Source organism: Marmota marmota, unplaced genomic scaffold, assembly GCF_001458135.2.
Source record: "Marmota marmota marmota unplaced genomic scaffold, marMar, whole genome shotgun sequence".
Classification (NCBI taxonomy): domain Eukaryota; kingdom Metazoa; phylum Chordata; class Mammalia; order Rodentia; family Sciuridae; genus Marmota; species Marmota marmota.
The window spans coordinates 67,332,900-67,355,182 of record NW_026000174.1 but is presented as its reverse complement, the minus strand read 5'-3'; the positions used below and the strand labels follow the sequence as shown (position 1 = coordinate 67,355,182).

Genomic DNA, 22,283 nt, shown 5'->3' with positions numbered 1-22,283 from the left:
TTTTTTTTTAATATTTATTTTTTAATTTTCGGCAGACACAACATCTTTATTTGTATGTGGTGCTGAGGATCGAACCCAGGCCGCACGCATGGCAGGCAAGCGCGCTACTGCTTGAGCCACATCCCCAGCCCTTTCATTTCTGATATTAGTAATTTGTGTCTTTTTTCTTTTTTCCCCCCAACCAATCTAGTTCAGGGTTTATCAGTTTTATCCATCTCAAAGAACTATGTTTTGGTCTTGTTGATTTTCTCTACTGCTTTTCTATTTTCTATTTCATTTTTTCTTTGGATTTTACTACTTCCTTTTTGTTTGTTTGCTTACTTTGGTTTTGATTTTTTGTCCTCTTTCTAATTCCTTAAGGTGGAACCTGAGGTATACTAGATTCTAGAACTTTCCTCATTTTTATTTTATTTTTTAAAAATATTTATTTTTTAATTTTAGGTGGACACAATATCTTTATTTTTATGTGGTGTTGAGGATGGAATCCAGTGCCTCAGACAAGCTAGGCAAGCAATCCGCCACTGAGCCACACCCCTGGCCCACTTTCTTCATTTTTAACATTAGCATTTAGTGCTCTAAATATCCCCTTAAATATTTCTTTACTGGCATCCCCAGAATTCTTACATATTGTGTATCAGTTTCACTCAGCTCAGTTTCTAGAAAAAATAATAAATATAAAAGTTTCTAATTTTTCTTTTGATTTTCTTTGACCCATGAGTTATACAGAAGTGGACTGTTTTGCTGATTATCAGTGGCACACCCCTGTAATGCTCCAATTCGGGAGATTAAGGCAGTAGGATCACAAATTCAAGGCCAGTCTGGGGAACTTAGCAATCTGTCTAATAATAAGAAATAGAAAAGGAATGTGGGGGGCGGGGATTGGGTTTGTGGCTTAGCAGTAGAGCTCTTGCCTAGCATGTGTGAGGCACTGGGTTCAATCCTAAGCACCACATAAAAATAAATAAATAAAACAACGATATTAAAAAAAAAAAAAAAAGGAATGGGGATATGACTCAGTAGTAAAGCACTTCTAGGTTCTATCCCTAGTACCATTCCCTCCCCGCCAAAAAAAAAGTGTGTTATTTTGTTTCCAAATATTTTGGAATTTTCCAGGTATCTTTCTCTTATTATTTCTAAATTTTGTGGTCACAGAACATACTTTTTGTGACATAAATTGTTTTAAATTTACTGAGTTGTTATATTACAGAATGTTGCATCTTGGTAAATGTTCTATATGTGCCTAAGAAAAACACCAATTTTGCTGCTATCAGGTAAAGTGTTCTACAAATGTCTATTGGGTCAAAATGGTTGATAGTATTCCTCAGGTCTACTCTCTCTTTGCTGATTTCATCTACTTGTTCTTCAGTCATTGAGAATTTGAATTTGCTACTGTGAAGGTCTGTTTTTCCTAGCAGTCAATCCGTTTTTGCTTCTTGTAATGTGAAGCCCTGTTCTTGAGTGCATAAATGTTTAGGATTGTTATTTCTTCTTAATTAACTGACCTCTTTATCATTATAAAATGACCTTCTTTAATCCTGATAATATTCTTTGCTCAAAAATTTACTCATCTGCTCAGTTGAGATAAAAAAGTATTCAGGCCCCAACCTTAAACTCAGGGTCTCTGCAAGCTGATTGAAGTTCACTGCCAATTCCAATACAGTGAACTGCACCAAGAAAACACAGAGAAGGGGAACCCTGCCCAAATCTGATGATTCTTGAGGAGCTAGATATTCCAAGGAAGAGGAAAGTCCCATGCAAAAGATGATATACTGGATTGGGGCATGACAGATGCTAGGATTTTAACATGGCCCTCAAATTTCATGTGCTGGAAAGTTAATTCCCAAATTAAGTATTTGAAGGTTGATGGTATTTGGAGGTAAGGCCTTTAACTGGATCAGATGAGATTGTCAGAGTGGGACCCATGATGGGACTGGTAGCTTTACAGGAAGAGGAACAGAAACCTAAGCGGACACATACTTTCTCCGTCTTGTCATGTGATACCCTCCACCATATTATGATACAGTAAAGAAGGCCCTCACCAGATGCCACACAGATGCCAGCATTATGATCTTGGATTTCCCAGCCTCAAAAACCATAAATCAAATAAACTTCTGGTCTTTATAAATTACCCAATTCTTGGTATTTTGTTATAGCAATAGAAAATAAACTAAGCAGGGCTGGAGATATAGCTCAGTTGGTAGAGTGCTTGCCTAGCATGCACAAGGCCCTGGGTTCAATCCCCAGCACCATAAAAAAAAAAGAAAATGAACTAAGAAGGTGTGGTATATCTGAGGTGCCCACAAACAAGGCCTTATGGCCAAAGGGCAGAGAGGGGACAGGAGACAAACTTTGACTAAGATGTCAGATCTTTTTTTTTTTTTTTGTACCAGGGATTAAATCTAGGGGCGCTTTACCATTTAGCCACATTCCCAGCCTGTTTTTTTTTTTTTTTTTTAAGTTTAATTTAAAGACAGGGTCTTGCTTGCTAAGTTACTTAGGGCCTTGCTATATTGCTGAGGCTGGTTTTGAACTTCTGATCTTCCTGCCTCAACCTCTGTCTCAGCCTCCCAAGCTACTGGTGTGTGCCACTGTGCCCGGCTAAGATGTCAGATCTTTCTGGCCACTGAATGAATAATACATAGAAGAAGAGTAAGGAAAGGAGGCTGTTCCTTTTGTGTAGGCATGAGATGGTGGTGGTCTGCAGTAGGCCAGTGGCAGTGAAGAAGGCAAGGAAAGACAGGAGGTGGAATTAATAGGACTTCCTTCCTTGCCTAACATATTGCATGAGCCTTCTAACTGGCTGCTTCTACTCTTGCCTCTCACTCCCTCCTGCCCCCATTCAGTGTATTCCAAAACAGAAAACGCATTGATCTTTGAGTCCTATGTCAGAGCAGTTCACACTTTTGCTCAACATCTTCCAACAGATCCTCATGTCACTCAGAATAAAAGCCTGGGATGGCCAATATAATGTGGCCCTTGACCCTTCTCCTATTATTCATCCTTTGCTAGGTCTTCTCTAGCCACACTTACCTCCTCCAACAAACCAGGACCAGATCACCTGTAGTGGCATTTCTTTATTCAGAAATCCACTTGGCTCATGCTCTCACCTCCTTCAAGTCTTTGCTCAAAGGTCACCTTCTCATTGATGCTTACCTGACTATCCTTGATGATACTGCATCCTGCTTCAAGTGCCCCCCCCCCCACAGTACTGATTCCCTTTATTCTGCTCTTCTTTTCCCCTCTAGCCCTACGAATTTCCAACATATTACATAATTCATTCATATTATATGTAGTGTTTATTGTCTATCACATTTACTAGGGAAATTGCCATAAAGGCAGAGGTCTTTCTTTTGTTCACTGTCTCTAGAAGAGGAGACATACTTGTAGACAGACAGGTACAAATGGCTTAATTACCAGGCTGAATGTCGGGGCAGACAGAGGAACACGGCATGCTGCCCAGGTTTCTGAGTCCAGGGACACAGAATTGTTTTGAAAGCAAAGGAGACCTCAGCTGGAAGCCAGACATGGGAGTCATCAACATCTGGGTGATGGTGGTGGGGTTGAATCCACAGAAGAAATCATACAAGAAGAGTAGCAATGGGACTAAGATGAACACAAAATTTTACAAAATGGTGGGAGAGGGAGGGGGCAGTTGCGTAGCTAGAAAGAAAAAAGTAGGGGTGTGTGGGTGGCACAAGTTTATTAGACTTTCAAGTAGGTGAGAGAGATTGAGTCAATAAAGACTGAAAGTGGATAATTGGATGTAGTCAGTAAAAAGTCATAAATGGCTTTATGGGGGAGCCAACTCAGTGACTGATTAGAAGCTCAACCTGTAAGGTCAACAGGTGGGGGGCGGGGAGGATGGCTGAGAATAATAGCTTGGGCATTTATAGGCTGACAGACCTAAGGAATCCTAGGACAGGTCTTGCTAAGCCTCTGAACCACAACTGTCCCACGTTTAATATGGCGATAGCACCACCTAGCTGATCAACTTTGACGACTGATGGTTAAAAGAGATGACGAAGGAAAATACAGGGCGCAAAGTGAGTGCCTTAGTTTCATTTTGTTAATGACAGCATTGAGTTGGCAGCGACCCAGACACCGATTGAAATAGCCCAGGACCAGTGTCCCCAGATAAGGACAGCAAAACCGTAGGCACAGAAAAGGACACCGGCATGCGGCGCTGAAAAGTCAATCCCTTGGAGCAGACGGAGAATACTCGGTCCCAAGATTAGGAGGATCTAATTAGCTCAGCCTTCTCCCCAGACCCCGCACACCTGACTGCCCCTCCCTTTCGTGGAGGGGCAAACGTTTCCCGAGGCGGGACAGGGATCACCTGCGCACGAACACGGCTTTGCCTACTCGCCGCAGTCCGGGTAGGACCTAGTCCTAGGCAACGGGGCCCACCGCCCCTAGCAACCACTCACCCGCTTTTCTCTTTCTATAGGCCAAACAATTTTCCTTTCTTTTTCTTATTGGTCCGCGTAACTTTCTCGCAACCAATCAGTGGCAGCCACGGGACCCAACTCACTCCCACACAACTCGAGGGGTGATCGTGGAGGGGACGAATTTCTGTTTTCTGCAGCCAGTTTTCCCAGAAAGCACCTTATTTGTCAGACTGTTGTGATATTCCTGGAACGAGACGCTAAGACATTTTATTTCTCTTAGGCCTACTGTATAGCCTGTCCCTTGTTCACTACCCCCTCCAAGTGGCACGGCCTGCAAAATGCTCCACCTCCCAGTGGCTCTGAGAGCCCGACTCGGGACTGGGTTGAGTCCACCCAGCGGTAGAGACCGTACCATCTGTGACTAGTAGGTAGGGGAACAACCACTTCCGTTACCCTCTTCCGCTCCGGCCACCTCTCTCACCCCTTGCTTAGCCCTATTCGGTAGGCACAAATCCCCGAAACGGCGGCAAAACCTCTGCTCCCAGCACCACGCAAGGCGCGCAGTGGGAACAAACAAAGGGCACACTTGGTACGGTCCACGCCGCGCCCCGCGCCGCCGGAAGTGAGGTGTCTTACCCCCGAAGTTCCGGTTCGCAGGGGGTGGGGAGTGTTGTTAACCCGAGCGGCTGCCGCAGTCGCGGAGATTGAGCGGGCTCGCGGCGCTGGGCTCCTGGTGAGTGAAGTGAAGTGGGCCCCGGGATGTGGTTGGGGTCGGGACCAAGACCTTCCTGTTAAGGTCACCGGGATCGGCTCGCCCCCTCAGTCCCGCCGCCTGCTTTCGGCCTGTCAGCTGGCCGTAGACCTCAGTCGCCGGCGCGGCCACGGAAGCTGGGCCCCGCCTGCGACGCTCACAACTCCTGGCGCTCACAGGTGCGCGGCTGCGAAGCTGACCCGAGTCCCTCTGTCCCGCACTGCACCCTGCTGGTCGGCCGTTTCTTAGTGCCCCGAGTTGATACAGCTCCGGGGTTTGGGGGGCGCCAGGGTTCCAGGCTGACGTACCCCGCCCGCTCCCGCGGGGCGCGCGTCCGCACTGACCACCCTGGCACAGCTGTCACCCGCATGGCTGCCTCCCCGGGCTGTGCCCCTCTGCGGCTTTGCTTCGCCCAGTTCAGGCCGAGCGTTCCCGCCCCTGGAGCAGATTTTTGCTTTTGCCACAAACCCCAGCACCTTCACCCTAGGGTCAGCGGTGGCAGTCCCCCCCACCCCCCACTGGCCCTCCAACAATGCTTCTTTTCCTCATTGCCTCCCCAGAGGAGGCGGCGGCTTGGCAGGCAGCGTGGAAAGAGCCCTAGATCTGAAACTAGACTGACCCAGGTTTCATATCAGTGTGATCGCTTAACCCCTTTGAGGCTCAGTTTCTTATTTGTGAAATGGGGAAAGGGAAACATGCTTTTCTTGATCTGATGGTTGTGATAGTGAAGTGAGATTTTACCCTCTTTCTCCCGTTGACGTTGTGCCAGGCACTATGCTAGATTTGCATAGGATGGGCAATACACGTTATTGTCTTTCCTTTCCCCACGCAGGTCTGCGGGCCAGGGCAATGTTCCGCACCGCAGTGATGATGGCGGCCAGCCTGGCGCTGACCGGGGCCGTGGTGGCTCATGCCTACTACCTCAAACACCAGTTCTACCCCACTGTGGTGTACTTGACCAAGTCCAGCCCCAGCATGGCAGTGAGTTCAGGGCTCAGGGAGGGCAGAACTCCCTGGGAGGGAAGGAGGAGTCTGCTAGGGCAGAGGCGGGGCTACAGGTCAGTACGGGAGAAGTAGCCACTAGCTGCCTAAGTTTAAGTAAACTGGTGAAGACTTGGGGAGGTTCCTGAATGATGAGCTCCAGGCAGAGAAAAGCAGAAAGTGACCCCAAACCATAGCCTTTCCCCACTCCTAGGTCCTGTACATCCAGGCCTTCGTCCTTGTCTTCCTTTTGGGCAAGGTGATGGGCAAGGTGTTCTTTGGGCAGCTGAGGGCAGCAGAGATGGAGGTAAGATGTTGGTGGTTCAAAGATGAGGGGCAGGGTGTTGGGCAAGCAGAATGTCTGGATTCCACATCATCCCCTGCCCAACCCCTAGCACCTTCTGGAGCGTTCCTGGTATGCTGTTACTGAGACTTGTCTGGCATTCACCGTTTTTCGGGACGACTTCAGCCCTCGCTTTGTTGCGCTCTTCACCCTCCTCCTCTTTCTCAAATGTTTCCACTGGCTGGCCGAGGACCGTGTGGACTTTGTGAGTTGGGAGTGGCCAGTGGGCAGGCTTATGGAGCAGTGAGGGCTGGATTGGGCATATGGAGGACTCCAGCCTTCCTGATGGGTCCACTCTGCTCTGCTTTAGATGGAACGCAGCCCCAATATCTCCTGGCTCTTTCACTGCCGAATTGTCTGTGAGTGAGATCTGTGGAAGGGAAGGGAGGGAGCTGGAGGGAAGACAGGAACCATAGAGGAATGGAAGGTGAAAAGTCACTAGCCATGGAACTGTACCCCAGAGCACAAGCCACTCCTCAGCCTGCAGCTGTACAGGAAAGATAATTTAGGAAGTTAATTTGCATCATCTGTGCCCTGTTCCACTCCAGGGCTTCTTAACTGCTGGGCCTTATCTTTCTGCCTCCTCACCTGTAGGCTGCCCCAACAACCCACTGCCATGGCAAAACTTGAGTTCCCAGAGGGCTGAGATCAGTGGAGTGTGCCCACCTGACTAGATGGCTGGGCCATGGTGGGCTTGAAGGTGGGGTTGTCCTAGAGCAGAAGTTGCTATCAGGCCCTGGGCTAATCCTACCCTACCCCATTTGGGGGTCCCCACAGCCCTTATGTTCCTCCTGGGTATCCTGGACTTCCTCTTCGTCAGCCACGCTTATCACAGCATCCTGACCCGTGGGGCCTCTGTGCAGCTGGTGTTTGGCTTTGAGGTAAAACTGGCTTGGGAGTTTGGAGAGACAAGTCCAAGGTGGCACTGCATGTTACTGAGTAACCCAACAGACCCTTACTGAGCACCTGTTTTGTGGCCACCAGGGAACAGTGATCAGTCAGTCATGGTACCCCTCATACACTCCTAGTTGATGGCAGGAGGGCACAAAATAGGTTGCAGACAAGGCGTGACCTGGGCTCAGGGAAGTCTTCCTGAAGGCTGATGCTAGAGTTGGCTCTGCATAGGTGGATGGACAGGAGAGAATTAGCTGGATGGGTTACCCGGGAGGCGTGTCAGCATTTGCCGAGTGTCCACTGTATACCAGTCTTGTGCTGAGCCCCTGACCTGCATTTCTTAATCAGCAAGACAACGCTGCTATAAATAAATAGTTAATTCTGCATTTTACAGATGAGCAAGTTGAGGTTGAGTGAACTGCCTGAAGTCATAGTGAGTTGGGGAGCTGGGAAGACCAGCTGTGTTCAGATCCTGTGCTGGTAACACAGCACCCTGCTGTGCTGGGGCCCCGGCACTGCAGAGCATGGCTGGATCAAGGGGAGCTGGTGTTTACATCCCCCTCGTGCCCCTCTCCCTCCAGTATGCCATCCTGATGACAATGGTGCTCACCATCTTCATCAAGTATGTGCTACACTCCGTGGACCTCCAGAGCGAGAACCCCTGGGACAATAAAGCTGTGTACATGCTCTACACAGAGCTGTTCACAGGTGAGGGCAACCTGGACCTCTCCTGACCCAGACCAGCATCTCCTATTCTACCTGCCAGACCCTGTGACTAGGTCTCTGCATCCTTACCCCCAGGCTTTATCAAGGTTCTGCTGTACATGGCCTTCATGACCATCATGATCAAGGTGCACACCTTCCCGCTCTTTGCCATCCGACCCATGTACCTGGCCATGAGGTGAGCCCAGCCCTGTCCCTTTAGTCTCCTAACCTGATCCCTCCCCCTCCCTGCATTTACTGACTGTTGTTTCAGGCAGTTCAAGAAAGCTGTGACAGACGCCATCATGTCCCGCCGAGCCATCCGCAACATGAACACACTGTAAGTGGGCTTGTCCCAAGTTCTCTCCCAAACACTGTCCCAGGTCACCTTGCTTTCAGCTCTGGTTCTGACACATGCTCTGCCATCCTAATCAGGTATCCAGATGCCACTCCTGAGGAACTTCAGGCAATGGACAATGTCTGTATCATCTGCCGAGAAGAGATGGTGACTGGTGCCAAGAGGCTGCCCTGCAACCACATCTTCCACACCAGGTGGGAGGGGCCCTGGGAACCTGTACATCAGATCACAGGCCCCTGGAGACCTGCTGACCACTACCTGGTCTTGATCCCTAGCTGCCTGCGCTCCTGGTTCCAGCGACAGCAGACCTGCCCTACCTGCCGAATGGATGTCCTAAGAGCATCTCTGCCAGCCCAGTCACCACCACCTCCTGAGCCTGCGGATCAGGGGCCACCCCCTGCCCCTCATCCCCCACCACTCCTGCCTCAGCCCCCTAACTGTAAGTATCCCTTCATTTGGCCATATGTTGGGTACTTTCCCAGAGTTGGGAATGGGAGATGCTGGGGAATCCAAGTCTCTGCCCTCCAAGTCTGGGCCAGAGAGGGTGAAAAGATGAGAAATAAATGATTACAATCACTGTAACCAGTGCTGAGCTCAGGCCTCTGGGAGCAGAGGACACAGCTCCCAGTAGCCAAGCTCCCTGTTTGGGAGTGGGGTCAATATCAGTTCAATGGTCTTCTTACCATCCTGTCTTCTCTCTGCAGTCCCCCAGGGCCTCCTGCCTCCTTTTCCTCCAGGCATGTTCCCGCTGTGGCCCCCCATGGGTCCCTTCCCACCTGTCCCACCTCCCCCAAGCTCCGGAGAGGCTGCAGCCCCTCCATCCACCAGTGCAGGTGAGCCTTTGGGTACTGCAGCAGCTGCAGGGTGGCAGGAATGGATACAGAGACCCCACAGCACTGATTTCTCATTCTGCACTTCAGCAGCCCTTTCTCATCCCAGTGGAGCAGCTACAACTACAGCTGCTGGCACCGGTGCCCCTGCCCCAGCACCTGGCTCTGCCCCAGAGGCTAGCCCTGCCCCAGGCTTTCCCTTCCCTCCTCCCTGGATGGGTATGCCCCTGCCGCCACCCTTTGGTAAGTTGGACCACCCTCTGGGATGTTCTAGAAGGTGTAGGGGGGTATCAGGCCAAGGTAGCCAAACTGAGCCTCCACCTCTTCCAGCCTTCCCCCCCATGCCTGTGCCCCCTGCGGGCTTTGCTGGGCTGACCCCAGAGGAACTGCGGGCTCTGGAGGGCCATGAGCGGCAGCACCTGGAGGCCCGGCTGCAGAGCCTGCGCAACATCCACACTCTGCTCGATGCCGCCATGCTGCAAATCAACCAGTATCTCACTGTGCTGGCCTCTTTGGGGTATGTCTTCATGGGGATATGGGAGCCACAGAGTGTTTGCAAGAAAGTGGGGAGCTATGTAGTTGCCAAGAAAAGGTCCCTCACCGTTGTTCTTGGCACGTCTCCCTTTATACCCCCTAATACCTACTTACTCAGGTCACCTATCTCCAGACATTCTCAGGGTCTCTGGGTGTTACTCCCAGTGCCTTTATTCTCCCACTCCAGAGGCACATCTGGAGCTAAGAAAGAGTGATGTTTATTAGTGAACTGACCTTGAATCTTACTCCTTTATATTTTTCTAAACTCAAGTTATTCCTAGCTTTAGCTCATCACCTAATACCTTACTGACACTAAGAATTGCCCCTGAATTGAAGAAACAGTTAATGCAAAGTTACTTGGCGGGGATTGCTGGGTACATGGCTGATTAAAGTCCTGGGTTCCATCCCCAGCACCACAAAAAAAGGAAAAATTAAGTCACTTGGAGCCAGCCTGATCTGAATTCAAGTGCTAGTCCCATTGTTCACTTGCTTTGTGATCTCCTTCACCTCATGAGAACAGTGGAGTTCCTGTTTACAGAGGTGACATGTACCAAGTGCCTTGCACCTAACAGTGACAACACAGGCTTGGAGGGAAGCCAGAGTTAAGACTTTAGCACTTTGTGATTATTCAGCAAATGCCCTGTGAAGTCCTGATGCCCCTGAGCAGAGACTGCATGGGAAAAGGGTCAGCAAAAAATGGGTCAGCAGTCCATCTCCAAGTGTTTTGAGAACACTTTGTGGCCTTTGAGTCACTCCACAGGAGCATCCATTCCAAGTGTGTTCCTTTGTGCTTGATAGTCACAGGGGCACATTGTCCTAGACTGTCCTGTAAGGCTTGACAAGAACAGAACAATCTGCCCAAGCTAGGTTACCAAGGCTGGGCCTACTTTCTGTTCCCTGTCTCTAGGCCCCCCCGGCCTGCCACTTCTGTCAACCCTGCTGAAGAGACTGCCTCTCCAGTGGTCGCTGCTGCCTCCTCTACCAGCATCCCCAGCTCTGAGGCTACCACCCCATCTCCAGGAGCCTCCCCACCAGCCCCTGAAACTGAAAAGCCTCCAGGTAGGTTTGATCAGCCTTTAGGGATATGGCTGGGGCTTCTCCGGGTTCCACTTCTGACTTCTGTATCCTCAGCTCCTGAGTCAGTGGGTGCCGAGGAGCTGCCTGAAGATGGAGAGCCTGATGCTGCAGAGCTCCGCCGTCGCCGCCTACAAAAGTTGGAATCCCCTGTTGCCCACTGACACTGCCCCTGTCCTCACCCTGTCCCCGCTCTCTTGAGCAGCCCTCGCTGGAACAAGTCCTGCCACCAAGTGCCAGCTCCCTCTCTGCACCAGGGAGTAGTAACCCCAGCTCTGAGAAAGAGGAGGAGGCATCCCTGAGGCCAAGTGGAAAGAGGCTGAGTTCCCAGTCCAAGACTCCAGCCCTGAGGCCCAGGCAGGCATGGAGATGCTGGGTCAACTTCAGCATTCCTTGCCACCTCTTCAGCCCTGTGTTCTGCTGGGGCATAGCTGGAGCTGTGAAGGCAAAAGGTTCAGCCTCTGAGAACCCCCTTCTTTCCCATCCATTTCTGGGAGAAGGGGCAGACCCTCCAAGCCCTACTTGTATGCGGGGTCACACTGCAGTGCCGAACAGTATTAGTTCCCATACCCAAGTGTGGACCCCAGAGGGGCTGGAGGCAGGCCAGGAACTTGCCCTGGCCCTCCTGCCAAGACTGGTACAAATTTCCTTTTCTTATCCTGATCTCCCCCAGAAGCCCCTTTGTGGTGGTGGCTATGCCCCCTGTGCCCTGTGGCATTTCCACGTCTTACTGGCAACCACACAACTCAGGGAAAGGAGTGCCTGGGGGTGGGGGGCAGGCGGGCAGCACTGAGGGACCCTGCCCTGCCCCTCCCCCAGGCCCTTTCCCCTGCAGCTTCTCTTAGGTGAGGCTGCCTCAGTCTCACCCTGTAGCCACTGCCCAGCCATAGCCGGGCTGAGGGCTAGTGTGCTGCTCCTTAACCACTGCAACCCAGAATCCAAGGAAGGCCACTTCTCACCTTGCAGAACTTAAGATTCTTAAGTTCAGAAGGATTGGAACTACTACCTTATTACCTGGTGGCTTTTGGCTTAAATTTTATCTTTTGAATGCCCATCCCCAGGAAAGAGAAGCCAGAAGTACAGCTCCTCCTCTCCACTTTAGAACAGGCTCTGGGCCAGGCAGGGACCACAGGAGCCAAGGCCTGCCTGTCCCTTTCTTCCCCTTGGTTTTGTGTTACAAGAGTTGCTGGAGACAGTTTCAGATGATTATTTAATTTGTAAATATTGTAAAAATTTTAATAGCTTAAATTGTATATACGGCCAAATAAAAACTTGCATTAATGACTGGTGGGGCTTATGTCAGGATCAGGGTTGGGCTCCTTTTTCTTACCAAGACTATGGACTTGATAATGGTCTATAATTTCCAGGAGTAGACACTTGACTATTGAACAACTACAAAGACATACCCATTTGCATATGGAGAAACTGAGCCCCAGAGAGAAATCAGTACCCTACCTTAGGTCAGAGACCAAGAGCCAGGATCCAAACACAGTCTTAGCCATTTTGAGGGACGGGGAGGAACCTCAGGTCTTTGACCTGGGTGACTCCAGGGTGGGGAAAGTGTGAAGGCTAGTTGACTATGGGTGGACCACTCACAGGAGTGAAAGGCCTGCAACTTCCTGCCTGCAGGTCAACAGGCTGGGAGGATGGGCTTGGGCCAGACTGCAAGGAGCTGCTGAGTACCATCTTATGGCCTGGCCAGGCCAGCCAAAGCTAATCACTTGACTTCTTAGAGCTGGAAACCCAGTTAAGTCTAAGTGGTTTGGAATGGAACAGGGACCAGGGCTGGGATTCCCACCTCTCCCTGGGCTACATGGCTATCTATGCTCTGGTGCCCAGCAATGCACTTGAACTTAAGGCTTTTCTCAGGACCCTGTGCTGAAGTCAACAGTGTTTTACAAACCCTCCAGGACCAAGCCAGGTCTGATCTACAGCAAAGGTTCAGGAATGCTCCTGGCAGTGAGCTCCCAGAGGGCTGAGGAAGGATGTGCCCAAAGGCTCTGCCCTGTGAACCCTCCCCCAAAGGGGGTTGCGCTGTCATTTCCAGCCCCAAATAACAGGCCACAGTGAGAGGAAGGACAGCAGATAATGTCCTCTCCTAGTTTGGTGGTTCAAGGTGGGTCTCTCATGCTTGAGAGCTTTCCCCTAATGGACACCTGTGCATAGGGACCTGTTTCCCTCTTTATGTAAGAAAGGCCTGGCCCCACAGCCTTTTAGCCCTTATACTCTGCCCTGTCCAAGCCCTTAACCCTGATTTTTGTATCCTGTCCCAGGGGTTCCAATACACTTCAACTCCCAAGGTCCCCTGAACTCCAGTCTGTGGGGGACTATGCCATGCAGGTTGCTCAGGAGGCTTCAGAAGCCCTTCTCAAGGAGCCAGGCTTTAAGCTGCTCATCAAAGTAGCCCTTGACTCGAAGGGTACCAGTCACCTCATTAACCTGGGTGATAGGTGTCTTCCCCAGCAGTGGGCTCAGAAAATCTTCCACATCCTTCTGTAGGGCCTGGGAAAAGATGATAAATCGGGTCTGATCAATAGTCCATCTCAGACTACTGTCCCTTTAGCCCCCAAAAGTACAGAACCACACCCTGCTACCACCCCTTCCCTACACACTTACCCAGATATCCCCCTCCACTTTCCGGATCACAGTCATTTGGCGATTGCCATGTGTGATGTCCTTGTAGACAGGGATGTTGTGCATTCGAGAGCGCCGCACAAAGTAGGGTAGGTTGGGTGGGGGATCTGTCAGTGATGGATATTGATAAGCCATTCATTCTAGGCCTCACCCAACAACAGTCAAGGCCCTTCCCCTCACAAAATCAGCAGAGGGTTATTGCAACCAATTGGACCAAGCCAACTACAGACTTCATATCAGGGCATCTCTTTCCTTCAGTTTATAGTCAGGACCAAATTGTTTATCCTGGTATCATGTAAGTGGTTTGGAATGGAGCAGGGACCAGGGCTGGGATTCCCACCATTCTGTTAAAACAGTCTAGTTCTAGATTAGGTACTTTAACTAATGGCAAGAAATAAATGAAGTCAGGGTCATGCCTCCCTGGATCTTTGGGTCCCCTCTCAGGTAATCTGTGCCCTTTTCCACTGGGTCAGGGTGGCCAAAATCAATCTCTGGAACAAAGGACTTACAAACACCTACCATATGCTGGGCTTTCCACTAAGTGTTTTATGTGCTGAGAAAATTATCTCTATTTTGCTGAAATTGAGGTTGGGAGAAATGATTAACTCAAGATCATACCAGCAACGAACAGCAGTATCAAATTCAAACCCTAAACTGCTTGACTCCCAAGCTGTATTCTCAATTATGGTACATAGTCTGCTGGGGGAGAATATCAGTTCAAGCACTTGGTTTTCTCTCTATGCTTCATTTTTTTTCCCCCAGGTAGAAAGACTCCATCCCAGCAGTGTGGATAGATGGGTACCCATGAATGGACAGCTCCACTCCTGAGCCCTTACTTGGGCACTAACCAATGCTAATCCTAAAGGATTTCTACATGAGTCCTGAATCCACTGGGGAGGGAGATGCTCCCCATCAGCCTTCAAACCACCTCACCTCTGGGAGGCTGCCAGCCACTAGGGGTGGGATAATGTTCATGCTTTGGGGGCTTTGGGATGCTGGTTGGAGGTAACAGGCGCTCCACGAAGTGATACTCATCCACAGATTCCACGAAGCTGGGGTAATCAGGTGGCCCCTGGGTCTGGCTCTGAGGCAAAACAAACAATCTCTCCGTGGCTTACCCAACAACAGAGAACTTTATTAAGTACAGAAACGGAAACATTTCAAGCAGAGAGAAGAGCATAAATAAAAGGTGTGAGGCGGAAAGCACCAAGCTTCAGTTTCCCGGTGTGCAGGGTGTAGGTGGGACTGGACAAAGAAACTCAGGCACTCTGAACAGCATGCCTCTCTCAGGACTCAAATGACACTGTGTACTTCTGAAAAGCTAATTAGCAGTAAGATTGACCACTATGGCATTTTTCAGTATTTAAAAGTTGTCTCTGCACATTCTGTTAAAACAGTCTAGTTCTAGATTAGGTACTTTAACTAATGGCAATTCCCTGCTCACACTCAGGACCCAGGCAGCGAGTGTCGTGGGCAGTAACCCCCAGTCGCGACTAACCCGCGCTCTCTTTTATCCACATCCCAAACCCCATATTCCTCACGCGCACTCCGGGATCTACCACTTTCCCCCTCAATCTTGTATTTACCTTCGAGACAAGTGCCACCGATTGGGCAGGAAAACTAAGGACCCACGTAGGGATGCGGATTGCAGAGTTACAATGAATGTTGTTCATTGTAACTGGGCTGTTGGTGAGCCGCGCACTCAGCCCTCTTCCCTCAGTTCCAAGCTCGGCGCTCTCACCTGGTGCCGCAGCCCGAAGCCCCGCAGGACCCCAGTGGTCCAGCCCCGCAGCGACGCCCGGAACGCGGCCGCCGCCATCTTGACCAGCCCCTTTACTGGCCCTCTGCGCGCGCAACCGGCCTGGTTCCGCCTCCTCCACCCGCCTGCGCGCACAGCCCACGAAGAAAGGACGCCTGCGCGTAGCGTAAAGGGGCGGAGCTAGAATGGTGATGAGCGGTACAAATATTAGAGGACCGCGCGGTCGCTCAGTAGTGACGTGGCACGAAGCAGGCGGTGAGGACGTGCGCGCCCTCGCTTCTTCCTCTTTCTCGACTCCATCTTCACGGTAGCGGCACCTCGGGCCGCGGCTCAGGTAAGACTTAGGCGAGGGCTTCGTAGCAGGCCGGCCGCGGGGTCTTAAGGCACCGGGAAATCAAGGGGCAGGGGGCTTCTCTATGGCGGCCCGGGCTCGAGTCCCTGCCTGAGCTTCTTCGCAGGCCCGGTCTCCCCCACGTTGACACGCCGCGCCTCAGTCCCGACGCGATCGTCCTGCTCCGTTTCCCATTCCCTGACTCCCTTGTTCCTGGGACGCTTTTCCTCTTCTCACACGAGCCTTTCATTTCAGTCGCCGACATGCAGCTCTTTGTCCGCGCCCAAGAGCTACACACCCTCGAAGTAACCGGCCAGGAGACGGTCGCCCAGATCAAGGTAAGTCTGCGTGGAGCTGCTTGCACTCTACCCGTCCTCTGGTTCTCTTGGCCCTCGTACCCGCGGGAATGCACACGAATCTTGCTTCTCCTGCAGGCTCATGTAGCCTCACTGGAGGGCATCGCCCCGGAAGACCAAGTCGTGCTCCTGGCAGGCGCGCCGCTGGAAGATGAGGCTACTCTGGGCCAGTGTGGAGTGGAGGCCTTGACCACTTTGGAAGTAGCCGGCCGCATGCTTGGAGGTAAGTGGGGGAGGAGGACTTTTTGAACTGCCTTAAATGAGTGGGTGTGGGGTATATAGTCCTGGCAGCTCGGTATCATTTTTCTGGCAAGACACTGAAGTGTTTTCCACGATCTTCAGTCCAGCTAAATTTTTTCCGTTCACCTCTAAATGAACTCCAAGAGGTGTGAGAGAAGGAGCCAGACAGCAGTTCTTCTGGCAGACCTTTGTCTGGCTTCAGTTTCCCCTCTAAAATCAAGGTGTCAGATCAGATCCCCAAGATGCTCTTCAAGTCTTATTGAAAGTCTAGAGCCAGAAAATGTTATTACAGGTCAAAACTCTGACTTTGTTTCACTCCAGTTTGGGCCAAACTTGTCTCAACCTGCTCCTGTTCTCCCTTCTCACTACAGGTAAAGTCCATGGTTCTCTGGCCCGTGCTGGGAAAGTAAGAGGTCAAACTCCCAAGGTGAGTGAGAAAATTTGTGGTGTTTGGACTTTGTCTTACTGTCACAGCTAATCCACTACCCTTGATGTTCCTGTTTGTCTTGTCCCTTTCTGGAGAGGAGCCTGAGGGAAGAGTGCCAGGCTTGTAAGAGGTCAGCTAGGTTCTAGGTTCTGATCCCTTCTTTTCCCCAGGTGGCCAAACAGGAGAAGAAGAAGAAGAAGACAGGCCGTGCCAAGCGGCGGATGCAGTACAACCGCCGCTTTGTCAATGTTGTGCCCACCTTTGGCAAGAAGAAAGGCCCCAATGCCAACTCCTAAGTCCTATGTAATCTTTGTTTTCTCTAATAAAGCCACTTCGTCCAGACAGCTCATTGTTTCATTTTAATTTGCAGGATGTTAGGAAAAGGTATGGTTTTCAGGGGTGGTCATTTGTCCTCCAGAGGTTGGAGTAAGGGTAGAGGCCCATAATCTGGAAGGAAGAAATGGTAAACTACAGGAGAGACACAGATAACCGCCCTTAAGACAAAGAGTTGGGAAATTACCCATTGTGAATAGTTTGATTATTTCCCCCCACAATTCGTTTTTCATCTTCTAGCTAGAGAAGGTAGCAGGAATCATGATGAGGTGTTTTTTATGGAGGCAGCAAAGGGCAGTATGGAAGGGGTTTGGGTAGAAGATAAAGTCAGGAAATGTCAATCTAGTCCTTCCTTGAACTTAGAACTAGCTGTGGCCTTACTAAAGTCCAGGACACAAGAAACCTGCTGTGCCTCAGTACTAGAAATCAGCAAAGTATTGCTTGATTACATTGGCACCATGGTGATGGGTGACCTTGTTTACTTCTGTTTGATTGGCCTTGCTGATTTAATCATGCTATGATTGGATAAAATGTTCCTAAACAGTTCTTTAGAGTTTATTTAAGGATCCCTCCTAGCAACTAAGGCTTCCAGCATATCTGAAACCCACTGATCATTCATCTGTTTTTGAACCTGCTGGTTCTTAATATAGTATACCATGGGGGAAAGCCCTTGTGTTTAGACTGCTGAACTTGGAGTTTTGGGGTTTTTTTTCTTTTTCCCTCTTCTACTTACTGTTTGGCAGATCTTGAACTACTTTTTTTTTTTTTTTTTTTTTTTTTTAAGAGTTGTAGATAGACAGCATTCTTTTATGTTTACTTTTTATGTGGTCCTGAGGATCGAACCCAGTACCTCACACATGCTAGGCAACTGCTCTACCACTGAACTACAGCCCCAGCCCTTGAACTACTTATCTAGTCTCTGCATCATCTGAGAGTTGCTGTGAAGGTGAAAGGATATAAAATGCTTACATAGCCCCTGGCTTATTGTAGGTATATAGGCTGTATAAAGAACAGCCAAGGGGCTGGGGATGTGGTTCAAGTGGTAGCGCGCTTGCCTGACATGCGTGTGGCCCGGGTTCCATCCTCAGCACCACATACAAACAAAGATGTTATGTCTGCCGAAAACTAAAAAATAAATATTAAAATTCTCGATTAAAAAAATATACATATTGTGTATGGTGATTTTAAAAAAAAAGAACTGGGAATGTAGGTCAGTGGTAGGGAGTTTGGGATAATATGCTCAAGGCCCTGGGTTTGATCCCCAGCACTGGGGAAAAAAAAAAAAAACATAGTCCCTAACTTTTTTTTTCTTTTAATATTTATTATATTTTTAGGTGTGGATGGACACAGCATAATGCCTTTATTTTTATGTGGTGCTGAGGATCGAACCTGCCCGTGCTAGGAGAGCGCTCTACCACTGAGCCACAATCCCAGCCCCTGACTTTCTATTTATCAGTTTTTTTTTTATGGTTGGTAGAGGATTGAATCCAAGTTCTCAAGTCCTTGCCCTTGAATGACATACGTCCCTAGCCTACAGTTGAAATTTTTTGTGTGGGGAAATATGAGGAAACTCATTCCAAGTATTAATAGCCTCAGAAAGACTGCTGCAATGTGAGTGTGGTGTGGGGGAAGTTGTGGACAGACGTACTTAGGAGCATCCCTAAGGGAGACCACTGAGGAGAAGATGTGAGTCCTGAAATAACCAATCAAGTGTTGAGCTGGGGAGAGTTCCAGCCAAGAGGCTTCCAAGGGCAGAAGCAGAAGTGATGTCTAGAGTGAGTGCAGCAGATTCTGCAGGACCTTGTTAGCCATGGGAAAGAACTCCTTTATTATATCCACACTGCATTAATCCATGAATAGATCAATCCATTAAAGTAGAACCTTGGACTTAACCACTTCTAAAAGGTTTTGCCTCTTAATGCCTCACAAAAGGGATTATATTTAAACATAAGTTTGTTTTTGGTTTTTGTGGATTTTTTTGGTTTTGGTTTTGTTTGTTTTGGTACAAGGGAGTAAATCCAGGTGCAGTTAACTGCAGAGTCACATCCCCAGCTGTTTTTTATATTTTATTTAGAGACAGGGTCTTGCTAAATTGCTTAGGGACTTGCTAAATTGATGAAGCTAACTTTGAACTCACCATCCTCCAGCCTCAGTCTCCCAAACCGCTGGGATTATGGTTGTGGCCCACAGTGCCCGTCTCAACATGAGTTTTGATTCACACCATAGCTGGGGTTGAGTCTAAAAGCAACAGAGGGTCATGAAGAGGATTTAAGCAAGGGACTGATGTAATCTGATTTGTGATCTAAATTCTTGTGGGTTTTTCACTTTTCAGTGCTGAAAATCAAACCAGGCCTTGACTAGTCAAGGCAAATGCTTTACCACTGAGCTATATCCCCAGCCCTATAATCTATTTCTCAGGCTTTTTTTCTGGAGGAAGTTAGGAAAACAGTTAAGGCACTGTCATCTGATGAGGAGGCAGGTAGCTTAGACCATCAGTGGTGGTCCATCCAAGTCGTCAAGTCTTTGTAGGGAGATAAATGATACATATCAAGATAGATGTAAGATATTTCAGAGGCAGAAGTGACAGGATGTGGGAATGAATGTGAGAGTGATCAAAGAACCAGGATACATTTCATAGGTACCATAGATCAAGACCTCATCTTTCAGCCAGATGTGGTGGTACATATCTGTAATCCCAGCAACTGAAAAGGTTAAGGCAGGAGAATGACAAGTTTGAGGCCAGCCTCAGCAACTTGAGACTCTGTTCTCAAAATTAAAAAATGTGTGTGGTGCAGGAGGGGGGTGCTGGGGATGCAATTCAGTGGTTAAGTGCCCCTGAGTTCATTCCTCAGTATGTAAAACAAAAACAAACAAAAACACCTCATTGTTGTTTGTGGTTCATCATCTCTGTTACACCAGAAGATAACTTTAGGACAGGAATCTCATCTCTTTGATCCTCATTGTGTTCTTGGTCCTCAATATGGAGTCTGCATTTAACGGAATTAGGTGAATGAAGATTTTATGTGTATATAAATATTGTGAGTATGTGTTTTTGTATATAAACATAATATACATAGTGAACTACATCCCCAGCCCTTATTGTTTATTTTGGGTCCTGCTAAATTGTCCAGGCTGGTCCCTAACTTGCTATCATCCTGCCTCAGCCTCTCAAGTAGTTGGGATTACAGGCCTCACAGTGCCTGACTACTATTGGATATTTAATCAGAAAGTATTTAATGAAGGAAGAGGCAGGTTTAGGTTAGGAATTGAACAGAAGCTCAGATATTTGTTAAACATTGTCTTCTTTTAAAGCAATGCCCCCAACACCCAGGTCTAGGCCTTTCTTCCACTCTAACTGCCCCTTAAATTGTCTATGTCCCCTAGCAAAATGTCTGTTCCTCCAGTATAGAGAGAAATCTTATCTCCCATAGAACTGGCACGATTAGTGGCCCAAAGTAGGTGCTTAGCATAGATGATTTCTGCCCCCAGCTTTGTATTTTTTATTTTTTAGTTGTCAATGGACCTTTATTTATTTTATTGTGGCGCTGAGAATCGTACCCAGTGCCTCACACAGTGCCTCAATCCTCTACCAACCAAGCGCTCTACCACTGAGCCACAACTCCAGCCCATGCCCCCAGCTCTTACAGAAAAGTTGTTTTTCACTTTTAGGAAACTTGTGGGGCGGGGATGGGGCAGGGTTTGGTCAACCACTAGGGGGCGAGCGAGGACCAGCGTAGTGCTCGCCTGCGCATTTTTCCGATCTTGTGCGTCATCGCCGTAGTGGGCGGGGCTCGTACGTTGCGTTAGGTTTCTGCGCCTGCCCAAAGTGCTACTTGAGCGAAGGGAGAGGCTTGGCTTATGATTGTGGGCGGAAATTGCCGAGAAGCCTCCGAGCTTTGCCGAACCGAAAGCTCCCCCGGCCTGGCAAAGAGGCGGAAGTAACTGAAGATGCGCCGGAAGTGGCTGCGCTTGGGTGCTAGTGTTCGCTGTTAGCTAGCTGCTCTAGTTGCCATGGAGCCGGGCGGGCTGTGCGGTTTCTGCCCAGGCGGGGAGGCCCAGCCAGCGCGCTACACCTGTCCACGCTGTAATGTGCCCTACTGTTCGCTGCGCTGCTATCGGGCGCATGGTGCCTGCGCCGAAGACTTCTACCGTGACCAGGTGCTGAGAGAGCTCCGCGGCCGCAGCGCCTCACCTAGCCGCCTAGCATGTGCTCTACGCCGGCTGCGCCAGCAACGCGAGACAGAGGACGACCCCGAAGAGGCAGGCCTGAGCACTGGCCCGGCACCCGGCGGCCTTTCCAGACTCTGGGAAGAGTTGGCACCCGCGGAGAAGGCGGCCTTCGAGCGGTTGCTGAGCCGCGGCGAGGCCGGGAAGCTGCTGCCTCCGTGGCGGCCGTGGTGGTGGGACCGTGGGGCCGGGCCGCGGCTTCTGGAGGAGTTAGATGGTTTCCCCAGCAGTGAACCTGCGGAGCTAGAATCCGCCCCCACGGAACCAGTTCCTGGAGACACCCCCAGGGCCTGCAGGCCCTCAGTGCCCACCCACATCCCTGCGCTGGCCAGCCTGAGTCGCTGCCCAGCCTCGCCGCTCGTGCGCTTCCAGCTCCCCAACGTGCTGTTCGCCTATGCGCACACTCTAGCCCTTTATCATGGCGGGGACGAAGAGCTGCTCTCCGACTTCTGTGCCACGCTGCTGGGAGTTTCTGGAGCCCTGGGCGCCCAGCAAGTCTTTGCTTCTGCGGAGGAAGCTCTGCTGGCTGCAGCCAGCGTGCTAGAAACCAGCGAGCACCCACCAGGGCCCCTGGGTACACGGGGTGCTATGCAAGAGGCCGCCCGCATCCTGCTGGGTGAGGGTCCCGCCAACCAGAAAGGCTACACGCTGGCTGCATTGGGGCATCTAGTGCAGACTCTGGGCAGGGCCAGGAAACAGGCCGTGGCTAGAGAAGAGCGAGATCGCCTCTACCGGGCCCGGAAGAAGTGCCAATTTCTGCTGGCCTGGACCAATGAAAATGAGGCTGTCCTAACACCATTGGCTTTAGACTGCACCAGGGCCCACCAAGCCCACACGGTGGCAGCAGAGGAGGTGGCAGCCCTCATTGGGGAGCTAGAGCGCCTTTGGGGAGGCCCTGTGCCACCTGCACCGAGGACTCTCATTGAGGAGCTCCCTGGCTGATCTGGGAACCCTTGTTATTAATAAAGCTGTGCCTGGTCTGCCCAACTGTGTACAGTGCCCATTTCTGAGTGACAGCTGTTATCCTATCTAGCCCAGACTTGTGTTCACAAACTGCCTCTCAGCTTCCTCCTAGTCAGAGCTCACCCAACTCTGGGTATAAACACACTGGTCCCAGAATG

General features: G+C 50.1%; 5 protein-coding genes across 9 annotated transcripts in view; 3 read left to right on the top strand and 2 right to left on the bottom strand.

The window, feature by feature from the left end:
* The window catches only part of Spdyc (speedy/RINGO cell cycle regulator family member C), a 30,685-nt gene extending 25,176 nt beyond the window's left edge, over positions 1-5,509 (bottom strand). Inside the window, 1 exon segment of the mRNA XM_048788249.1 lies at positions 5,448-5,509. Within this exon segment, the coding sequence (XP_048644206.1) occupies positions 5,448-5,509 (62 nt within the window).
* Syvn1 (synoviolin 1) lies at positions 4,946-12,139 on the top strand. Of its 4 annotated transcripts, none has more exons than XM_015478244.2 (16): positions 4,946-5,121; positions 5,972-6,120; positions 6,335-6,427; positions 6,516-6,668; positions 6,774-6,822; positions 7,241-7,344; positions 7,939-8,065; positions 8,159-8,258; positions 8,334-8,399; positions 8,495-8,611; positions 8,693-8,856; positions 9,122-9,250; positions 9,341-9,490; positions 9,578-9,764; positions 10,689-10,840; positions 10,913-12,139. In XM_015478244.2, the coding sequence occupies exons 2-16, from the start codon at positions 5,989-5,991 to the stop codon at positions 11,017-11,019; spliced, it is 1,830 nt and encodes a 609-aa protein (XP_015333730.1). In that variant the 5' UTR covers positions 4,946-5,121; positions 5,972-5,988; the 3' UTR covers positions 11,020-12,139. The 4 variants fall into 4 exon arrangements, with proteins under 4 accessions (XP_015333730.1, XP_015333729.1, XP_048645081.1 ...); XM_015478243.2 differs by having other exon boundaries at positions 4,981-5,121; positions 9,338-9,490; XM_048789124.1 differs by lacking the exon at positions 4,946-5,121 and adding an exon at positions 5,148-5,318.
* Mrpl49 (mitochondrial ribosomal protein L49) lies at positions 12,047-15,383 on the bottom strand. Of its 2 annotated transcripts, none has more exons than XM_015478246.2 (4): positions 15,231-15,383; positions 14,423-14,573; positions 13,472-13,596; positions 12,047-13,357 (listed from the first exon to the last, which is right to left on the bottom strand). In XM_015478246.2, the coding sequence occupies exons 1-4, from the start codon at positions 15,306-15,308 to the stop codon at positions 13,211-13,213; spliced, it is 501 nt and encodes a 166-aa protein (XP_015333732.1). In that variant the 5' UTR covers positions 15,309-15,383; the 3' UTR covers positions 12,047-13,210. The 2 variants fall into 2 exon arrangements, with proteins under 2 accessions (XP_015333732.1, XP_015333731.1); XM_015478245.2 differs by lacking the exon at positions 15,231-15,383 and adding an exon at positions 15,076-15,224.
* A 44-nt stretch (positions 15,384-15,427) lies between these two features.
* On the top strand, positions 15,428-16,946 carry Fau (FAU ubiquitin like and ribosomal protein S30 fusion). Its single transcript, XM_015478247.2, has 5 exons — positions 15,428-15,582; positions 15,835-15,917; positions 16,014-16,158; positions 16,547-16,602; positions 16,773-16,946. Exons 2-5 carry the CDS (start codon positions 15,843-15,845, stop codon positions 16,896-16,898), a joined length of 402 nt encoding a protein of 133 aa, XP_015333733.1. The 5' UTR covers positions 15,428-15,582; positions 15,835-15,842; the 3' UTR covers positions 16,899-16,946.
* A 3,775-nt stretch (positions 16,947-20,721) lies between these two features.
* Positions 20,722-22,149, top strand: Znhit2 (zinc finger HIT-type containing 2). The gene has a single exon (XM_015478241.2). It carries the CDS (start codon positions 20,947-20,949, stop codon positions 22,102-22,104), a length of 1,158 nt encoding a protein of 385 aa, XP_015333727.1. The 5' UTR covers positions 20,722-20,946; the 3' UTR covers positions 22,105-22,149.
* The last annotated feature ends 134 nt before the right edge of the window (positions 22,150-22,283 follow it).